Below are 17,059 nucleotides of genomic sequence, written 5' to 3' on the forward strand. Positions count from 1 at the left end.
TTAGTTTAAATAATGATTTAGTAATTAAATAGAAATTATCAAAATTCAGAAATAAATAATTATTATTGTTTTATTTTAAATATCACGGTTTCGCTTTTTAGTATTATTGTATTATAATATTTGATCCAAAAATAATTTTTATAATTAGGGACTATTATTGTGAAATATTATTAATATTTAGAAATCACTGATAAATATTATTAGAATGGTTATTAGATGATTATGCAATAAATGTACGTTTATTTAGATACATTACAACAGTAATAATATTGTAGTTTACTATTTAACTACTCGAAAATATTATTGTTTTAAATTAATAATTCAAGAAAAGGTAAGAAATATTATTGTTGTATTTTATACATCACACGTTCACTTTAAATAAAGTCAGAATATTAACAAACGGTTAAACGATAAGGCTACATAAACTAACTGAAAAATTGTAGCGCACCCAGTACCCGTAAAGTAAAAAACGATGCTATACATCGTCAAACGTGTATAGCCGTGCCGAATATCACTTTCGATCGGCATCTAAGCCTTTATTTTTCAAAATACTAGGTCCCGGATGAGCCAGAGTGTAAGTCTCCGGCTCAAACACGGGCGGGTACTCCAAATGCGAGTAGTCAGGAGTGCTCAAGTTGCACTTGTTCGTTTCGTAACCGCTCTTAGTAGCCGATTGATCTTCAGACGTAAACATTTCATCGTTGTCGTTATCGTGATGGACCGTCATCGGTGTTGGCGGTGGTGACTGTGAATAAGGAGCAAACGAAACGAAAAAGGTAAACAAAAAGTCAAATGATAACAAGCGTAACAAGCAAAAAATAAAAGAAGACCTTGGTGTAACTAAAATCTTTGGTCCACTCGTCGGCGGCCGACGTCGACGAGTTGTTGTGGTGCTTGCGGAATATGGCGCGGTGGAGGCGCGGCGAACCGAGCAGTGTCTTTTCTTTGGGTGCTGATTGTGCGGTGGTGGGGGAGAGAATGGCGGCCACGGGGGCGGCGGTGGTTTTGGGCACGTTACTGTGTTGGAATATTTGACGCAAACGAGATATGTTCGTGACGGGTGGAGTGACATCCCTGCAAAGATTTTTTTTTATTTAATTTACGATGGCTACAAAGAGTTTATGCGTTTCAATAGCTTAAAAATGATATATTCTAATTATATGTTACAACAGGGTGATAATCAACACACAGTAGTAGGTATTGTAGCAATCCTAGACTGAAATTTACTTTTTATCTTATAAACTACTTTATTATACAGTTTAGTCACTGGATATTGCAGTTAAATTTTTATTAGTAATGCAAATTTGATTCGGCCGCAGTATGGCTTCTCAATGCAAGAATATTACTATGAAAAAATGTGTATATCTTGTTTTTTTTCAAATCAAGAATATTACATCAAAAAAAAGCAATATTCATACACAAATGATCGACTACTATTTTTGACAAAAGACAGCTTATATTTCATGTTTTTTACACATATAAATCAGGTATAAAAATATTGTATTATACATATAAATACATTAATAAAATAAGACGTCTGGCACACATCAAAACGATTCAGGTTTCAAGTTCATATATTTTTAATTTTTTTTTTTATTCCTTGATGATTATTAATCTAAAATTACAATAAAAAATACTTTGCGCAACAAAGATATATAACAAAAAAATAAGATATCTTTTGAATTAAAAGGAAACAAAAAACAAAAATTGATCAAATTTTCTGAATTGTATTGGTACAAATGTTTAAATTATTTTATCAGTGGTTTTCAATTAAAATAAATAAAAAAAAATTGATTAGAATTTTTTTAAATGTATATTTTCAAATATATTTGGAAAACCTAATTAAAATTAAGTAATAAAATAGTATCCATTAAGAATTTACAAGTTCGTAACTGATCTTAAGATTACGCAACAACAAAGAACTAAACCTGACTTATTTATGTTACTTTTCAGCTATGTGTTTTTGGTTTGACCAACATAAACTAATATTTGGCAAAATGAAAAATGAACGTTAGATCATTTTTGAAAAAAAAAACACAAAGTCTCTTGGTCAAAGAGTAATAAATGTTGTCCTATATACTCTTTTGTAACCATCTTTTAAAAAAACATGTGCTATCAAACATCAAGAATAGAGACTTACCTTGAATCCAAAGATAGTTCAAACTTAGGCGAAGTTTTCAGAGCTTTGTTCGGCGACATGAGCGGCAAAGACATGGGCGTGTATTGAGTTGCGCTCTTCAAAATCTTATGTTCCACCTTCACCTCACCTTCACCATGATTCAAAGATTTGCTGTACATCTTGTCTGACTTAACAATAGTGGCTTCACTGCTCTTCATTAACGCGGACGGTTCACTGTGCTTCGTATAAAACTTATCAGACTTTAAACTCGACTGAGTATAGACCTTATCGTTCCTCTTCAAAGAATCTAATAAGTTCTTTTCAGGTCTATCTGAATCGCGTTTAAAAACCGATCTCTCTTCTACGCTCGTCTTCCTATCTATCGGAGAATACTGCCTGCTAGGTAATTGTTTCGTTTTGGTAAATTTTGGCGGCGGAGTAGGCTTTTTTCTCTCTGCACTCAAATCATCCCCTTTCCCATATATAGACTCATAACCCAAATCTTTCCTGAAATCAGACATGGATTTCGGCGTCCACTTCGACTCAATCGTGCTATGAATTGAAGGCATTGCTTCATTAACAATCACATCCGGCTTTTTATGAATAATGTTCACAGAAGCGTCAATGAACGCTATGTCGTCCAAATTATCTATTTTTTTAATTGTATCCGTCATCTCGTCATATTTGATCGTTTCATATCCGTCATTCTTCTTCTTTGATCTGAAAGATCTCTTTTTATCGTCGTTAGTGTTTTTTATTTCAGGTGTTTTAGGCAAAGATCTACTTTGAATGTGTTCTATTTTTGAGGGCGTTTTACATTTTTCCATCATCGTTGGAATCTCGCCATAGATTACGTCTGGAACAATATTATCCAATTGTCTTTGTAGATTATTATCTCTCAGGTTATCCTGTTTGGCACTAGATATTTTATCTTCTCTTTTATCACGCTCTACACCCATTAGAACTCGATTCGAATACATCTGCCTTTGTTCTTCTTCCTGTTTATTCAACATGAACTGCTTCAAAGTAACGAATCCTATAAAGCTATCGTGTCTCGGACTTAGACTATTCAAAAACGGTATATTATTCTTAGATTCAGGTACGAAATTGTTTATGTCAAAATCTAATAAATTAGGATTAGAAGCGTGTATGAAATTGATAGGATTCGATTTTTTTTTCGGCTTCGCAGTGAGATCCGGAAGATTGTCGTTCTCTTGAAATACAGTTATCTCTATCGGATCGATCTTTTTAATCTTGGCTATATTCTGCATTTGCTCGTCCTTTACATTTTGCGATACAATATTAAGCGATTGATCGTCTGAAGACGTCGACGAATTATTTGGCACTTTTCGGTAACATCTGTATTGATCCGTCGGTATCGGAACGTCGTCACTCTTCAGTTTTAACTTTTCCTCCTTGTTTTTACTCTTCGACGAGAAAAATCTGAGATATTTTCTATCTAAGCTCGTTGAAGTATGACTCACGTTTTCTCTTGAATCCGACTTATTGATTCTCGTTGTGAACTTTTTGAGCGAACCAAATTTATGTGACTTTTCTGATTTACTTTCGGCAGTCTTCGGCTTTTCAATGTTCAAACTGGCCAAGTCCGGCGAATCACTCATGAGATCTTCATCAGAATAATCTGTCTCGGAAAAGTGTTTAGATTCATCAGTTTTCTTGTCTTTTTTACTCGCTCTCTCCCAAGAGTCGTTATTCGTCAAAGTAGCTCTTGTTATATTTTCCACCCAAATGCTCATTGATTCCGCACTTTCGCAAGCGAAATAAAATGCTGTTCCTGTATGATACACTTTAAAGGCGAAGGGTTTTGATTTAACCTCTTGAGCAATGCACACGGTGAAGCCACTCAAGAATATCAGGCACTCTGCTTTAGTAGCCTATAAAGTTAAAATGGCAAAATAAATACATAAAATAATAAATAGAAGTATATTTTATTTCAATTAATATAACGTACCTCTCTACTCTTGAAACCGTAAAAGGTATTATCGGTTAAAATGTACCATCTAATCTTCCAAACGGCATTGCTATTGTTCTTTGTGCGGCATCGTTGAAATAAATATCCTTGCATTTCACCAGTACCAATGTCTTTTACAGAGACTTTACGCCTTTCTAAAATATATAATTTAGCAAATTAATGTAGAACAAATTAAATTAAGTAGTAATGTGAGTTGAAAATATTCTGAAAAAACGAGAAGCTATAATTTAATTTGAATGTAATAATATAAATACTCTTGATATTCTAAAAATTCTTGATAATCTCAGTTTAGAAAATATTACAACACAAATTAGAATGATGCTTAAAATATACATTGATTATGATTTTTAACCTCGGAGAAGGGTCTTGTAAAATATAAGTAGTTTAATTATAAAAATAAAATAATAAACGTTATACTAACTGCTTAATATGGAGTTCTTCTTTTTCAAGTTTTTATTTTTAGCGCTTGGAAGTATTCCTCGTACCATACTATTCGGTGGTGATATTGAAATCTTCGTCCCGTCCAAAGTGTTACACTTCAAATTAATTATAGACGAGTCCAATTTATTTATATTCGATTGAGACAACGATGTAGAAGTTTTAAAATCTGGTTCCAGTTTCTGCAAGCTCTTCGAACTAATCAACGGCGTTTGAGGTGGAGACAACTTAGTCGCAGCTGAGTTATTTTCCATATGCGATGAAGACAATCCATACAGATTGTCATTTAAATTTAAAGAAGTAACTAACGAAACTTCCTTTCTCGGTGACAATATTGGCAGCAGCTTTTCGTTCGGTATCACTTTGATGTCTTCTTTGCATATATTCTTCGGTTTTGGCGGCACGTATCCAGGCTTCTGCGTACTTAGCGGTCTGGGTGGCGGCTCCGGTGGTACGTCCGGCTTTGAGTTCAAATTCAAATACCTAATTTGACTATTGACCGTTTCGATCGATTCGTTCTGTATGACAAAATTTTGTTCATCGTTTTTCTTCATAAAGTAGACGTCTCCAAATTCGTCCTTGTAATTTTCGCTGATCAGTTTTGTTCTTAGGCTACCGATGACTTCCACCTTCTTCTGCTCCAATAACGGTATGTTAATTGTCTCGATAATTTGATTATAACCGTTATCCTGCAAATTTTGATCGTTCTCTTTTATAGTTTCGATGCTGCTTTCAATTTTGTTTTTATCCTTCGAATGCATCATCGCGCCGCTAATTTGTTCGCTCGACTTCTTGAATTCTAATATTTGTTCAATCTTTTCCGGACTGTGCACTACGATCAAAGGACTTTCAATGGACGTTGGCGATTCTGGTATAATTTCCCTCACCAATGGAAATTCTCCTTCTTCGTTTTCTCCGAAATCATACGCTGGCGTAGAATAGCTTTTATCCAATCTACCCCTCTCTCTATGTGTCTCTTTGTTATCTATATCTTCTTCGTTTGATACAATTTGATCATGGAACTTAACACTTTTGGCGTTTTTCTCTTCCGATACAATTTTGTTCAATTTTGTAATCTTGGGATGTGTGACACCAACTCCGAGACAAGTCTTCGGTCTTGGAGATAATTCCAAGCCTGTGCTGCACGAAATAGATTTGTCTCGCCTGCAGAGATTGTCAGATATGTCATCTATATCATCTGAAATTTGAGCGCTGCCTGAATGTTGTAATGATTTATGATTTCTAAGCTTTCTCCACATCTGAAAGGCAAAAATAAATATATATATTATTAAACAGGGCCTGCTCAAGTATGGAGCCAAGTACGCCTCGGCTTAGGATACCATAATAAAAGGCGCATAATGGAGTACTTAATATTTAATCAACATATTTTTTAAATATCCTTATGAAAACAAAGACAAAGGAATGAAGAATTTTATTTTAGTATAATTTTTTTTAAATTTTAGACACTACCATCGTGACTTTAAAATATCATTTTGATTTGCACAATGGCAATAATTTTCACATGCTTTTAAATTTTAATAAATGTAAACATGAATGACAAAGAACTTTTGATATAAACTCCTATTAACGGCAGCAGAAGCAAAGGACATATCAGGAACGGATTTGCTTTACCAAATCAAATACATCAACCATTTACATTTAAGTAAAGGAATGTATGGATAAAATTTTAGATTTTTTAATCAAAAATAAATTAACGGCTTTATTACTAAATTTGTTTATTGCTATCTACATTTTTTAACTTTGCCTGTATCTGTGACTAACGTCGAAAAACGTTTTTTAAATTAAAGTTAATAAAAACTAATTTAAGATCTTTTACGTGTCAAAAAAAAATTAAGCAGGCTCATTATGTTATCAATTTAAGGATTTTTTAAAGGAATTGGACATAAAAGGACTAATTACAGATTTTACTTTAATTACATAAACATACAGCATAGACTAAATCTGTTATGTTGCTAAGAAGTTTTATAGTGTACTAATTCTGTACAACATAACTTGATCGGTTGTGTTGGCATTTAATATGATACTTAGTAGAGTCTCCAATTCGAGTAATCGAGTACTCGATACTCGAGTATTTTTGTCTATTTTTCAAGTACTTGATAATCGAGTATTTTGAAAATTACTCGATTAATACTCGAAATTGAAAAATTTTGAAATATTTCAGAAACAAAAATAACTTTAACTCGGTCCGGTAAAGGTTAACGTCTTGCTTTTATTTGGCGTTTATGCCCGAAGTCCCGAGTAAGAGCGGTTACTATCAGGTATAATTTTTTCATAGTTCCATAGTTGCATAGTTCCGGTCGTCGGCTATGTTAGTGGGTACGACGGAGAAATTTCTTTTGTGTTTTCTGTTCGACAGTCCCGACTTATCTAATTTATGGCAATGAACAATATGAAATATCAACAAAAAAATTTTTTAGGTTTTATGACTATGCAGTTGTAGCGTAAAGTGTTGTAAATTGTTTATACTGATCTCTCAGCTTAAAATATAGATCAAAACAATTGTGTGTTTTAAAGGCATTTAAAGTAAAGTCAGTTCTTTGCGAACCGTTTAGCTCTAGAGTGAAAGGGATACACCCAAATACATCTTCGAAGGATATAGATTTAAATTCTTCGCATTAATCAGAAGGAGTAGAATATTGTATATTGTTAAGAAAAAAAATCTATTCAAGAAGAATTACAAAATGCTATTTTGTCAATAGTCGAAGGAAATAAGAGAAAAGCAGAGAAGGGAATGAACGAAGAGAACATAAAAAGAGAGTTCAAAAAAGTTTATATCTATAAAAAGCGAACAGATATAAATTAGAAGCCTTATCCAACGCGTTAATGACAATAAGTCCAACATCAACAGCAACGGAAAGGGTTTATTCCATAACGGGAATATTAAAACCAAAGGTTAGCAGTAATATTAAATTCGAGACACTTTTTGCATTATTGTTTTTAAAAAGTATGTTCGTGAAGTTAAAATAATTGTAAAAATTAATATACTAAGTATTTTATTTATTTATTTATATGTGCACGAATTTGAATAATAGCTATTTTGGTACATTTGGTAAATACTCGAAAGTACTCGAGTACTCGAGTATTTTAAAATTTTAATATTCGATACTCGAGTAGTTGATGGTTCGAGTAATTGGAGACTCTAATACTTAGTGACTAAGGCAAATGATCCTGACTGGCAAGTTTAATGGCAAAATCGGGTTTACTACCAAAATATGTTCCATTTTCTTTTTGATTCATTCCCAATTCGCATTACCTTTACCGTGTCAACAAATAAGTCATAAGAAAGGAATTGTCTTGAGAGATAAAAGCTTCTCTCATAATAAATTTTATGTCAAAGTCAGTCAGGAAGAAATGAAAAATATGGTTTATCAACAAAATAAAATGTGAATGTAGTTGGGTGTGAAAATTAGTTAATGAATAAATCTCTTATACTGCCATATACATATGTACATATACAATTAAATTTACTAAACCATATTATATTATCATAATTAAAAATGTGTTTTATTATCTACTATGAGATTGCACACAGTAATATCCAGCATCCGTTTTATATTTTACACACAAATATAGATAAATATCTGACCAAAAAAAGTTTATAAAATTAAATATGAACTTACTTGTTCAATGCTTGTGTTTGGACATTTATACAAAGGACTCGTTCCACCGATTGTGTTTCTTCTCTGCACCATAGACCGAGGTTTCGGCATGTATATCCTCAATTGAGACGACACGTCCAAGGTAGTCGGAGATCCGGGCGGCGATAGGGTTTCGTTTTCGTCCGATGAGGAATTACCGTCAATATCCGATAGCGGAGGTTGAGCGGCAGGTGAAGGTCTATATCAAAATAATATTGTAAGCAAACACTCAATACATAAAAGAGTATATAAATACATACTTTGGAAGTGGCATTTCAAAGTGCCGAATGGTTAGTAATTCAGGCCTCGGTGAGGGCAGGCTGCCCCATTTGTTATACGGTGTCCTCTTCTTACTCGGCAGACGGTACGGCTTCATGTAGATTTGACCATAAGTGTGCGTGTGTCGTGGTCTCTTCTTGAGTGTCAAGAGAACGTCTATGGAGGATTCTTGACATAGTAGCAATATCTCGTTGGCTTGCCATCCCACGACGGTTTGATAGTTTACCTTAAAGTTAAAGGCATGTTTAGATGGACATATACATTTCTATGAAATACGAAAGTGTACATATGGATGAATGATGAAACACTAATGCTGATAGGGTTTTAAAACAGCACTATCAAATGTTTATGACCAGTGTAATTTGATAACAGAATGAGATTAAATATTAATATTATCAAATATATGCAGCATGGTTTGTAATTTAAGTACAGGGAGGTCAAGAAAGATATGTTATAATAAAAAATGGGAGAAAGTCATTAAATATTGATAATACAGATAACAGCTCAAATGAAATAAATTACTTTCCATGTATGTTGAAAATATATACATAGACTAAAGCAATCTACAAAATGTAGAGCAGTGGTGTCAAACTCATACACAAGGAGGGGGCCACCAAATTAATTTTATCGCCTAACTTTTGCGCAAAAAAACACACGTACAGCCGGCATAATTGCGCACAATCGAAAAAGTGCCAAATAATCGCAATTTTCAACTTGTCATATTACTAAAACTACGCTATTGATAATTATAAAAATTGTTGTGGGCATTCACTAAATACAATAACAATGAGAACTTTTCGGTCGTAAATATACAATTTTGTCGGCTTTTGTAAAATGCCATAAGGCATAAAATAAGACTTCATAATACAAACACCACATGTGTGACTATCCTAGAATTTGTCGGCATCAATTCTAAATGAGAATTCGTTATGGTGAGACATTTATATAAACCGATTTAGGATAATATATAAGGATATTCGATAAAAATTTTTTAAACAAAATCTCGAATCACTAATTATTTTTTAATTACTTAATTTTGTATGGAAAGAATTATAATAACGACATCTATTACAAGAATATACTATCTAAAATATAATTAATACCTTTTGGTGCCCTAAAATATTAATTATAGATGTTTTTACTTGAAACATATTTTGAACATCTTTTGCCAGTCTTATTAATTTTATGACATAACGATGTCTATAATACTGATGCTCATTTGCTAATCTCGTAATAAGTATTATTAGTTTTTAAAAGAGAAAAAAATAATTGTTCACACAGGTACTTGAAACATTGCCAATATTTTTTCTGCAAACTTACGCATTTCAATAGATGTCCTGGCATGTACAAATAAGAACCCGGAATACCAACTTCATTATAATTTTATTTTAATACTACATTGCACTCGATTTCGAGCAATTCTACTTTTTGTATGAAGTACTAAATAATTAAAAATCATTTTCACATTCTTTGACTTCTTCAAATTAGGCTTAATATTCAAATAATAGAACTCTTGAATATTTATAGCAAATTTAAAAAATCAAAGCTGTAATATAATTCTTACATGAAGAGAAACAAATTAAATCACAATTTTATAGTTGATTTTTTACATTCCAAGTTTTAACTTAAAAGCCTTAATTTAGTAACATAATTGTGACTTGTGACAACTATATTTTGACTATTATGACTGACTGAAGTTTGAAGAGCCGCGTAATATCTGTAATGAAGGCCTAATCATACTTTCAGCAAATATATTTAAGTTTTTATCTGAATCTCCTTTCATTTCTAGAAACATTTTGATTTTATTCTGATAGTTACCAAAATCGTATTAAATGATCGAAGAGCCAACATACTTTAATAAATTAAACCATCATATCTACATTCGACTTCTGAGGGTAATGAAGAAAACCGTCATTGATTCTTTCCTCGAGAACGTATAAAATACTTTTTATAATAAAATCTTGAAACTTGCGCACTAAATCACCGTAACTACGACAATAATAAGGATGATCGTAACAAAAAATGAAACTGAATAAACCGCACAATAGCCCACAATACGCCCAGGAAAAAAGGTAACACGAAATTACCCTCTGATACATAGAAAAATATTTCTTTATTGCGTAATGCACCGTTGACCACATTTAACCCATTGCACAATTTAATATCCAAATATGTCCATCAAGCAAATGTCAATTTCTAGAGGTGTGGACATATTTCGTTGGTTGAATAAACGAGTGCAACGATTGGCTTAATGGTCGCTGCATGGATATAATTTATCAGCGAGCTTTGCAACCCTTGATACTTAGGGCTGGTCTCCAACGGAGAGACGGTCTGAGATGTGCAGAGACGGCGAGAGAGGAACGGACATCGACTACACCGCTGCAGCCATAACTACAAGACCCCCGAGGACCATTCACTGGACATCATCCCTCCGCCAGCTTCTCCACCACCGCACAGAGAATAACAATAATCGCCTATAATAGTTTGTTACAATATTAAATTCATTACCAGTTTCCAGCGTCTTACTGGCTGCGAAGTCACACCCCTTGGGGTTAGAAACCTTAAAAAAATTTAGCACATATTCATTTCTATGACTCAAGGAACACAATGGTAAATATTGCTTTTGGGGAAAAAAAATACTGATACTCATATTTTAACTAAAAACCCATTTAGAATTAAGATTAACCCATTAAGGAACTGTAGTAGAATCTTTAAGAGGCAAAATAACAGTAACGTAAAATGGAAAATAAGTGTACACCTGGACTCCAAACTTAAATTTAATAAACATATTTTGGAACTTTGTTCTAAATGTCTTGCCGCCTACGCGGCTTTAGATCGATATTTAATATATAGAGAGCGCTTACTACAAAAAATAAAATCCTAATCTATAAACAATTAACCAAACGTAAGTAAGTAGTTTTCATAAAAGCCAGAAAAGATATTACACTTTTTACCGTTTGATAAATAGTAATATTGTAAAAGTATATCACGGAAAAATAGTTCAAAATTATCTTTTAAAAATACTTTCTCTTAGCATTTAAAAAAATTTAAGCACTCGTATGTGCGCCAATTAAAACACGCACATGTGCATGTCCTGGCGCCTAAGAAAATAATCAAAATGCACACATGTGTGCGCCCCGACGTCCATATGTTAATATTCCAAATTCATAACATAGCAAGAATTATGTATTTGAACTTGTAGTACATATAACTTTATAAATAAGATTATGCGCAAAGTTTGAACAAAATTATTAAATTAAAGTACAAATATTTCTATAGAAAAATGATTAGCATTATATGAAATATATACTAGAAATGTTTACTATTGTAAATAGCGTTCTTAATATTATGTAAGATTGTTCTTCAAATAAATTATTAACATAACAAAATTAGGTCTGAAAATCTTTACATGTTAAAAAGCTTGAATCTACCTGTACTAGAAATTAAAAAGTTAATTAATCAATATACTTCAATGCAGTTATTAAACAATTTCATATAAAATATCTAAGTAATAACTAGTTTTTTTTTAACATACTTGGACAATTTCATCTCCATTTTCTATCTTGCCGCTCAGGTGTGATGGGAAACCGAGTTTTATGTCAATAATCTGATGGATTCCATTGATGCTTGGCAAAATATCGAAACCTAACTCGTTTTCCTTCTTTTTAAGCGTGACCAGATCTAAAGTCGCAGGCTGCATTATCATAGGATCGGAGATATTCTATAAAAAAATATAATAAGTATATCCATCATATAAAAACCTAAATAAATACCTCATAAATATAAAATTAATTACTTGAACAATATTATCGGCTATCTCGGCGACTTTTTTAGACAAATCTTTTATATTCTCGAGTGGTTTCACAGCAAAAGTTCCTAGATGAGCGAGAGTTGCCATTTTTAACGAGAGCTTTAAAAGATCCGACTTTATCACCATATAATCAGTTTTATCGGTGAACGGTGATCTGTAAATCGATTAAAATCAATATAAATTGTATCAAATGATTACTTATAAATGAGCAAAATGTGGCTAACCTATCCAACCATAAAACCAACGTTTTAACCATTCCCATGATATACGTGAGATCACTGAGCGTCTGGGTCTCCAATTTAGACTTATCTTCGTATTGGAGTAATTCATTATACAGCGACGTTGCCGAACATGATAGTTTTAAAGCTAAATATTGTAGATTTTCACGATCTAATTCATAATGCTAAAATAAAAAAAAATTGTTGAACATTTTACCAACGTAAACGTTATTATATAACAATTTAAAATATACGTACGAAATTTCGTAATTGAGCTACCGCCTCCAAGATCAGTTCTTGATGTCCGATGGTGCAAATATTCAAGTTGTCTAAATTGTCTGCGCGGAAACCTAACAGCTGATATCCGTGGACTTGATTGGCTAGGAATACTGAGGCGTATACGGCAACTGATTCATCGACACCTAAGAATATGTTAACAAATAAGGAATTCAATTAGTTAATTGTGTTAACAGCTATGAAGCTCGTCGCACGATGACTTTGTATACTGACGCTGCGCGTTCACTTTATCAATTAAGCTTATTAGTCACTCAGTGCAAGTGAAAACTTAGTGGGTTAGCAAAACAAGGTCAAAATGCGATCAATGAGATTTTTTGTCGAGTGCAACGAATTTTAAGACATGATATGTAGTGTTACGATGACTTTTAGCGTTTATTAGTCGTTTCAGTGGGTTTAATTGAGATAATTCACGAGTTTGCGCAAAAATTAGTGACGCACCTGAGGGGTTAATGCAGTCAGAGGGAAACGTCAGATATTGTGGTGATGAGGGTTATGACGGAAAAATCGTTACCTTTTAACCAGTCTGCCGTTTGGTCAGGTGACCATTCTGCTACGTTTACGTACGCCATTCGCGATGCATCCCTGTCGTTCGTGTAGTGACAGGTAGCGCTGTTTTTAAATAGCAAGATTACAACACGTCACATTTTGACCATATACTTTATAAGATAAAACTTATAAATTAAAATATGAATATTTTTATAAAAATGGATATATGTGTCTACTTTTTTAATTTTTACATTTAAAAATTTACAAATATATCTCAAAATTTAAATATGCAGTTTTATTCGACATTACCCCATTTAGTATAAATTAGGTCTTTTGCGGCTTCCGTAAATTATGTCACAAGTTTTTCGTAAAATTTGAAACTACCTTTCTCTCCTATGTCATAAATTGTCACACCATTTCAGACCCTCTCTCCCCTCCCTCCGTACGCACGTCACAGAATCAAAATTATTTTGATTTACAAAAGCAACAATAGGTATCATTAGTACTATAAGATATGTATTTGTGTGGAATTGATGTTGCTGAATAATTCCTTTTACAAATTCTGTATAATAATAATAAAAGATGTACTCAATATTTATAGGCATATATTGTAAACAAATCACATATTGACACATTGGAGTTTGATGAATTTTACATTATATTTCTGTTTTAGGAAAACTATTTTATTAAAAAATACTTTAGGCTTGATGAACAAATACAAATTCGTGATGTCACATTTTTTTAAAAACCTCTCCTACTCCTCCTTGTCACAAACTGTCACAATTCCGCTGACCTTTTCTCTCCTAGACCAGTGATATAATTTATGGAAGTCGCTTTATAACAAAAATATCAAATTAAATACACAATTATCATTTGTATTTAAAAAATATTTCTTGTAATTAAAAGAAAATTAACATGTGTATTATATTTTAGTGCGGTAGTCACAGCCACTATGTTACTGTTAGTCTTACACATTAAAAAAATATGATTTACTATTTTTTTTAATATTATTTCAATTTGATTTTTAGATTAGGCTTCGTTAGCGCAAAGCATAAAATGCTTATTTATGCGCACACTATATCGAAGATAAAAAAAATGTTTTATTGGCGTTTATATGGCTTGATCGACGTTAACTTTCAATCCTCGTATGAAGTTAGTATATGTAGCACGTTCACGGTTAAAACGTACTTGGTTTATTTGCAATTCGGATAATTATACAGTGATCCAATTCGAGTTTCCTATGTTAGCAACACTGTAAATCAGACAGCTATCAATAATCACGCGTGTTCATTGTGTGTATACAAATTTACGGAACTATGTATACAAATTTACGGAAATATTATGGTCAGTTTCATTATCCTAGGTATTACCGAAGTACAAAAACCGCGGGTAACAAAGAATTTTTAAGGAAAATCTTATTCTATTATAAGACACATTTCCACCTCTTTGGGTATGTTAATAAGCAAAATTGCCGTGTATGGGGCGAAGAAAATCCTCATGTAATACACTAAAGATCATTACATGCGCAAAAAGGGATTGTTTGGTGCACATTGTGGTCAGATGACGTCATTGAGCCTTACTTATTTTAATTTTTGCTGTTCAATTTTTTGTTTCACTACTAATAAACCGCCATCATTAATTTTATTATAAAATTACTCATGAGGCTAAGCATTAAGTTTGTGGGAGTCTAGATTTGTTATGGCCAAAACTTGGCGGCATTTGAGTAGCACTGGCGTGACGTTTATGCTCTCGACTGGCAATCTTCAGGCGATTCGCGCGCGCGCCCCGTACTTTGTAAACCACGTAAACAACTATTAATCATCAATAAAAACATTACTGCAGCAGCTCAATCTGTCTAATTGTCACCTGTCACCACCTCGCTGCTAAAAGTTTATCTCCAATTATTAATTTATTCATACTGTTAATCAAAGGACAAAACGAAACTAAAAATATTTTTTTTTTATTACAATTAGGATAACTGGTAAATCATTAACTACAGTTAAAACCCGAAGGGCCGAAGATTTATCTTTTCATCCCAGAAGTTGGCGTTCTTTTAGTTGAACTGTGACCTAGACTCTCTTGGGAATACCATCTTAACAGGGCTTAGAATGAGCAGTGAAAGTCAATGTACACACACATGTTAATTTATACAATGGCCACCCGATGGCTTACAAAAAATACCATTTAGCGGAATCGTAGTTCTACGACCAGTTGGACGACTAGCGCACGATGCGCTGTTGGTATACCGCGGCCGTTAGTCATAACAATTAAGTTGACCATATTTCACATAAATAAGAACACTATACTTTTATCAGATTTTGGTATAACTAGTTTTATAACAAATTATTATGTTCATGTTAGTGAATTTATTTTATTTCAGAAATATATGTGTACATTTTTAAATAAAATACATTTTTTTGAATTATTTAAAAATTTACTTTTTTAAATTTTGCGTCGATTCTCTTTTTGCAGAAAAGTTAAAACCACCACCTATAAATTTCCTTGAGTCCGCTGAGCTTTCAGGATTCTTTAAAGATCTTTCCATATTTACAGGAGCACTTTCACAGCTGCGTTCATTTTTTAAGGTTCTTAGAGTGCCGTTCATTTGTGGAGCTTTATAATTTTCTATCTTGAAAGTTTGATTTATTTTGTAATCCATTAGTTCTTCTTTAATTTTCAATTCTAAAAAAAAATATAATAGTTATTTACACATATTATACATTTTTATTTTAATATCCATCATTTAATTAGTATTACAAAAAACAATAATACTTTACCTGTAACCAACGCTTTGACTTTTTCATTTTTTTCCAGTAATTGTTTCTTCAATTTATTTACTTCATCCTAATAAAAATATATATTTTTTTTAATATAGTTTAATATCATGCATATGTTTTTATTAATACCTTTGGTGATGCGTCTTCTGATATTTTTTTGATATTTTTCTCACCTAAAAGTGATTCCATTTGTTTGATTTTTTCAGTCTGCATTAAAGATTTCCTAAAGAAAATATTGCAAGTTATTAAAAAAATATAAAGCAAAACCAGTTTTAGATATACTTCTGTAACATCTGCACTTGTTCAATCAGTTCTAGCATACTAGGATCAGTCCCTTCTAATTTCCTCCATCTATGTATATTTTGAGGAGTTTTCATCAAATCTTCTAATGCTCGAGCCCGTATTCTCTCACGGTTCAACTCCCTTTCCAATGTGATAATCTAAATTCGATTATTTTTAAATAATGTTATAACAGACAGGAAATGTTTATTAAAATACAATCATACTTCTTTTCTAAGATCGGTCATATTTCCTATTTCGTTCAAAAGTATAGTTTTTTCATGCCTTAGTCTTTGTATTTCAAGCTTTAGCAATCGGATATCATCTAACCGTTGACTGTACTCTTTTTCTCCTTAAACAATAATTATTTAAAGAAAATTATAAAACGAATAATAGGTTAGATAGTAAATATACTTTTATCAGCAGCAAACTGTAATAATTTTATTTTATCTTCTTGCATAGATAATTCATTGTTCTTTTTTACTAATTGCGTGCCAATATTGTCTCTCTCAATCATAATATTCTCATATTTTTTATCCATCTTAATTGTGTATCTGAAGCTAATAAAAACATTATATTATTTATGTATTAGTTTTTCTATAATTATATACCTAATTTTTAGTATACTACACTAAACTTACCTAATCAATTCTACTATTTCACGAAAATATGTTTATAAATTAATCTTGATTTCTATAGCAAC

At 32.2% G+C, this 17,059-nt stretch overlaps 2 protein-coding genes across 3 annotated transcripts; both read right to left on the reverse strand.

Moving 5' to 3' along the window:
• Window positions 1-352: 352 nt before the first annotated feature.
• On the reverse strand, window positions 353-13,435 carry cnk (connector enhancer of ksr). 2 transcript variants are annotated; one of them, XM_088198958.1, is made up of 12 exons: window positions 13,326-13,435; window positions 12,776-12,939; window positions 12,524-12,702; window positions 12,285-12,453; window positions 12,024-12,209; window positions 8,470-8,714; window positions 8,192-8,408; window positions 4,534-5,809; window positions 4,092-4,246; window positions 2,141-4,014; window positions 831-1,017; window positions 353-745 (listed from the first exon to the last, which is right to left on the reverse strand). In XM_088198958.1, exons 1-12 carry the CDS (start codon window positions 13,381-13,383, stop codon window positions 512-514), a joined length of 4,944 nt encoding a protein of 1,647 aa, XP_088055084.1. In that variant the 5' UTR covers window positions 13,384-13,435; the 3' UTR covers window positions 353-511. The 2 variants fall into 2 exon arrangements, with proteins under 2 accessions (XP_088055084.1, XP_088055083.1); XM_088198957.1 differs by having other exon boundaries at window positions 831-1,074.
• Window positions 13,436-16,349: 2,914 nt separating this feature from the next.
• On the reverse strand, window positions 16,350-16,897 carry LOC148228192 (cilia- and flagella-associated protein 58-like). Its single transcript, XM_088200195.1, has 3 exons — window positions 16,771-16,897; window positions 16,584-16,708; window positions 16,350-16,517 (listed from the first exon to the last, which is right to left on the reverse strand). Exons 1-3 carry the CDS (start codon window positions 16,895-16,897, stop codon window positions 16,350-16,352), a joined length of 420 nt encoding a protein of 139 aa, XP_088056321.1.
• Between the last annotated feature and the right edge of the window lie 162 nt (window positions 16,898-17,059).

The sequence above is a fragment of the Plectrocnemia conspersa genome, unplaced genomic scaffold (assembly GCF_051122295.1).
Source record: "Plectrocnemia conspersa isolate PC_06_02 unplaced genomic scaffold, ASM5112229v1 ptg000012l, whole genome shotgun sequence".
Lineage (NCBI taxonomy): Eukaryota > Metazoa > Arthropoda > Insecta > Trichoptera > Polycentropodidae > Plectrocnemia > Plectrocnemia conspersa.